Source organism: Myotis davidii, unplaced genomic scaffold (genome assembly GCF_000327345.1).
Source record: "Myotis davidii unplaced genomic scaffold, ASM32734v1 scaffold371, whole genome shotgun sequence".
Classification (NCBI taxonomy): domain Eukaryota; kingdom Metazoa; phylum Chordata; class Mammalia; order Chiroptera; family Vespertilionidae; genus Myotis; species Myotis davidii.
Genome location: NW_006283135.1, coordinates 36,863 through 41,726, shown reverse-complemented (window position 1 = coordinate 41,726; position 4,864 = coordinate 36,863). Strand labels below are relative to the sequence as shown.

The 4,864-nt window shown below is 36.6% G+C and overlaps 1 protein-coding gene across 1 annotated transcript in view; it reads left to right on the top strand.

Moving 5' to 3' along the window:
• Nucleotides 1-4,864, top strand: part of LOC102769139 (putative selection and upkeep of intraepithelial T-cells protein 1 homolog) — a 49,412-nt gene that overhangs the window by 27,268 nt on the left and 17,280 nt on the right. The window contains exon 5 of the mRNA XM_015562240.1: nucleotides 2,156-2,263. Within this exon, the coding sequence (XP_015417726.1) occupies nucleotides 2,156-2,263 (108 nt within the window). The remainder of the gene's footprint in view (nucleotides 1-2,155; nucleotides 2,264-4,864) is intronic.

Genomic DNA, 4,864 nt, shown 5'->3' with positions numbered 1-4,864 from the left:
TGCCATCTTGGCTGGCAGTTAATTTGCATATTGCCCTGATTAGCCAATGGGAAGGGTAGCGGTCGTATGCCAATTACCATGTTTCTCTTTTATTAGAGAGGACTAGAGACCTGGTGTACGAATTTGTGCACAGGTGGGGTCTGGCTGGCCCACCCCATCAGGGCCAATTGGGCAGGGCAGGCAAAGGGGAAGGACAGTGGGCAGTTGGCTGGCTGACCCCACTCCCTGGTCGAACTCCCGGTCAAGGCGACAATTTGCATATTAGCCTTTTATTATATAAGATAGATAACTTTGGATTAGTGAGCATAGCAATATGAAGGTCTTGAAGTGAGTTTTGATGAGCTCATCATTAGTTTTGTTAAATAAGCTATTTTAGTTATTACCTCCCAGGAGCATGCATTTCCTGGAGGCAGTAGCCAATTTATTGTTGTTTGCTTTCAGATGCATAGTATAGGGACAGGAAAGATGCCTAGCACCAACATAGTTTACCACAAGAACAGGAAATTGATTTGTTGTGGTATTGCTTAACATAGGGACAGGGAATTATTTTGGTTTCATTTCTCAAGGGGGACTATTGTTGAAAAGGAGAAAGAGAGGGCCTTCCCTGAGGGACATCATCAGTGTCTACCAGAGGGACTTTGGATGTGATCTCAGGTCAATCTTAGCCTATTGTTAGAGTACTCCTGAAGAGTAGGTAACTGTTTAACTAGGTCCAATTCACAAAGGCTTAGTATTAGGGAATTACAAAATGTTCCTTTTCCTCATAGTCATGGAAGTATAATTAGGAAGTTGATAAATAAATCTTGGAAGCCCTTTTCTCCTGTTCATAAAAACCTCACTTTATGTGCTTGCATCTCTTTGTAAACCAAAATTAACTCCCTTAGTTAACTCACAATTTCAATTTTCTCTTTTACCTCATGAGAGACTTACTTTTGGTTTCCCTTTGAAGCCTACCTTTATATTCTGAGTCATTCAGGAATCTTGGACTAGCCAACCTATTTAGTGTTGTTGAAACTGAAGTATAAATGTAGAACCTTGGATCCCATGTCATTTTCTTGTGGATTTTTTTCCATTTGAATGAAAATCTTTCATAAAATGAAAGAGCAAATTCTGTCCCAGTGATAGCCACGTAAGGGGTGAATGATATACCTTGACAATGGAGCTGTTATTTTTATATGTTATGTATTTGTTGTTGCTAAAATTCATGTGTCCCTCAAATTCCAATTGTTTGGTGCCAAACCCTGCTTTACTTCAAACTGGTCTTTAATTTACTGCAGTAAGATATTTATTTTGTGTTCTGCATCTGAAAATTACATTATATGGAGGTATTGCCTGTATGCTTCTATACTTTGTTTTTATCTGTTTCCAAGTTCACCTTCTTCATTCTCTGGGAAACAATGCTTGTCTGTTTTTACAATATCTCATACACAAGGCTTGTTGAACCCAGGTCACCAGTGATCGGTACTTAACGGTACTAACTGCTGCTATAGTGCCTACTACCACCAAACAGAGCAAATACTGATATTGCACTTTCCTTATTTTCTGCACTTTGAGGACTTTCATGCTCTATCACCATTCAGAAATTTTTAACCTTAAAATATATATATATATTTTATTGGGATATTGAGTGTTTATTCCTTGGAAAATTTTTCTGTCACATTGGTCCTAGCCTGCAGGAAATTTAAACATTGAATGTCAAAAGACTTTTGCAGTTTTATTTCTGAAGTTTCAGAGCTCTTATAGGTATATAAATATTTTATACTTCCTAGAATTTTATGAGGGGCACTTCTGATCTACTTCCATAACCATTGGCTTCCCCAAATCTCCCATATGTTGTGGTGCCCAGGACCCCATCCTGTAATTCCCCTCATCTCATAGATTTGTCCCCTGGAATATAAGAACAGAAGTAGAAAGTTATTTCTCCATTCAGTCCTGTTCCGTCCTTGCACAATAACTCTCAAATCTTGGTCTTTCCCCTAGTCCAGCTACACAGGCCAGTACCTCTCGTCTGAGCCCAGAGTGCATACATAGTACAGAGTGTAATAAAGGCCATAACTGGGTATCCTGCTTCCTTAGACCAATATTGCATGCCCCTTGGAGTCTTGTGATCCTGCTGTCCTACTTATCAAGACTTTCATTTTGCTCTCTCTTTCAGATATCCTGTTAACATCGGAGTATATGTCGACAATGTGCTATATAAAGTCGTGGCTCCTGATATACGTAGTACTCTTTGTGCAATTTCTTCCGTGTTTGAGATTAAAAGGTATTTCATTCAGATATTAAATGCTTAGAGAAGATTCATACAAAAAATGTGTAAACTTGCACATCTGAATGTATCTCACTGCTGTATTTGCCAAAGAAGGTCTCAATGTCTTTAGTTATACTTCAGGTTAAGCTGCAATTCTCCCTCCTTATGTGGCTCTCAGGCTGCTGCTATAGTGCCTGTTACCACCAAACAGTAGCTGGTCCTGATCCCTTCATAGCCATCATTACTTATTTCCCAGCACTTGGAATTTCAACAATAGTAATGCTGTTCACTTCCATAGGCAACCATGGATAGTTAGACTTATCACTCAAACTGTTCAGAATATTTTACTTTGATAATAAGAGGAAGAAAAATAGATGAACCAATATCCAGATTATTTGGCCCAACTTAGTCTCCTCTTACTCCTTCTTTTGCGCTTCCTAGGAAGCTAACTTAAATATATTCTCTTTCTTCCTCATTAGAGATAGGAAATAGAATCTTAATTTCAGGGAACTGAGGGCATAGGGCAGAGTAGGTATCAGGTATATTTGAGAATAACCTCTTAAGAATTTGACCTTAGGAACTTCACACCATACAAGGTGAATAACTGAAGTGATAAATTATGACATCAAATACTTGACATACAAAATATTTCCTAAAGGAAAAGAGTTGTGGATGAAGAGAGGGACTGGGAGATTTAGGGAGATTACTTAATCTATAGTGACATATGCAATTCACAAGACAAAGTGGTTTTTGAGAGCTCTCATAAAAATTAGATTTATCTATGATTCAGGAAACATAAGGCTAAAAAAAAAGACAATTTGACTTGCTCAATTTATAAAGACCTGCATAACTTTGAATTAGTAGTTATCATGTGCTAGCAGATGTGAAAAACACTTCGTAGTAAATATCTTATTAACTTCTCCAAACAATCCTATGTGGTAGGTTCTATTTATTTTCAACACTTTTAGATGAAGAAATTAAGAATCCGAATTTTTAGGTGAATTGTTCAAGCTCAAACAACCTGTAAATATAGAGTCAGGATTGGAACCTAGATATTTTAAATGCCAAACAGTTTGCTCCAACCATCGTGCTCTTCTTCATGTTGTATATGGTTATCAAGACACCTTTGCATGCTTGGAGTGATGGGGAGGTCACTAACTCATTAGACAGTTTGACTTATTTATTCATTTATTCAACAAATTTATATTGAGCACCACCTAGATACTAGCCACTATTCCAGATATTGACAATACAGTAAGGAGGCGGGAGCCAAAAGTCTTTGCCTTCATAGACCTAATTTTTAGTGTAATGTGAGAAAATTCTTCCTTTTTGAACTTTCTTGTTAGTAATTGCCAGTATTTGTTGACTTAACAAACACAGTATTTTTTCTGCCTGACTTGTATATTTTTTTTTACTTTAAATATATATATTTTTTATTTTTCAATTACAGTTGACATGCAATATTATATTATCTTCACATGTACAATCCAATGATTAGACATTATATAACTCAATAAGTAATCACCATGATAAATCTAGTACCCATCTGACACCATAGTTATTATAGTACTATTGACTATATTTCATATGCTGTGCTTTATATCCCCATAACTATTCTGTAACTACCAATCTGTACTTCTTAATCCCTTCACTATCCTCCAAACCCCTTCCCTTCTGGCAGCCATCAAAATTTTCTCTGTATCTATGAGTTTACTTCTGTTCTGCTTGCTTGTTTATTTTGTTTGGTTTTTTTTTAGATCTATTTTGCTTGGTGTAAGAATTGCTACCCCAGCTTTTGTTTGTGTGTTTCCATTTTCATAAAATACCTTTTTCCATCCCTTTACTTTTAGTTTGTGTGTGTCTTTTGTTCTGAAGTGAGTCTCTCGTAGACATCATATGAAAGGGTCTTGTTTTGTTATTCATTCCAGCCTCCATATGTTTTTTGATTGGAGTATTTAATCCATTTGTATTTAAAGTAGCTGTTGATAGATATGTATTTACTGCCACTTTACTATTCATATTTAAAATTTTTTTTCTTCTTCTTAAAGAAGACCCTTTAATGCAGGGGTCCTCAAACTTTTTAAACAGGGGGCCAGTTCACTGTCCCTCAGACCGTTGGAGGGCTGTGCTAGAGTTTAAAAAAAAACTATGAAAAAATTCCTATGCATACTGCACATATCTTATTTTGAAGTAAAAAAAAAACACAAAAAAATGGGAACAAATACAATATTTGTATTTGCACATGGCCCATGGGCCATAGTTTGAGGACCCCTGCTAATGTTTCTAGTAATACTGGATTTGATGGTGATGAACTGCTTTAGCTTTTTCTTATCTGGAAAGCTCTTTATCTGTCCTTACAGTCTTAATGATAGTTTTTCTGGGTAGAGTAATCTTGGTTGTAGAACGTTGCTTTTCATCACTTTGAATATTTCTTGCCAATCCCTTCTGGCCTGCAAAGTTTCAGTTGAGAAATCCACTGAAAGTCTTATGGGAGCTCCCTTGTAGGTAACCAACTGCTTTTCTCTTGCTGCTTTTATGTGTCTTGGTGTGGGCTAATTTGGGTTGATCTAGTGCAGGACCCTCTAGACTTGTATGTCTATTTTTTTCTCCAGGTTA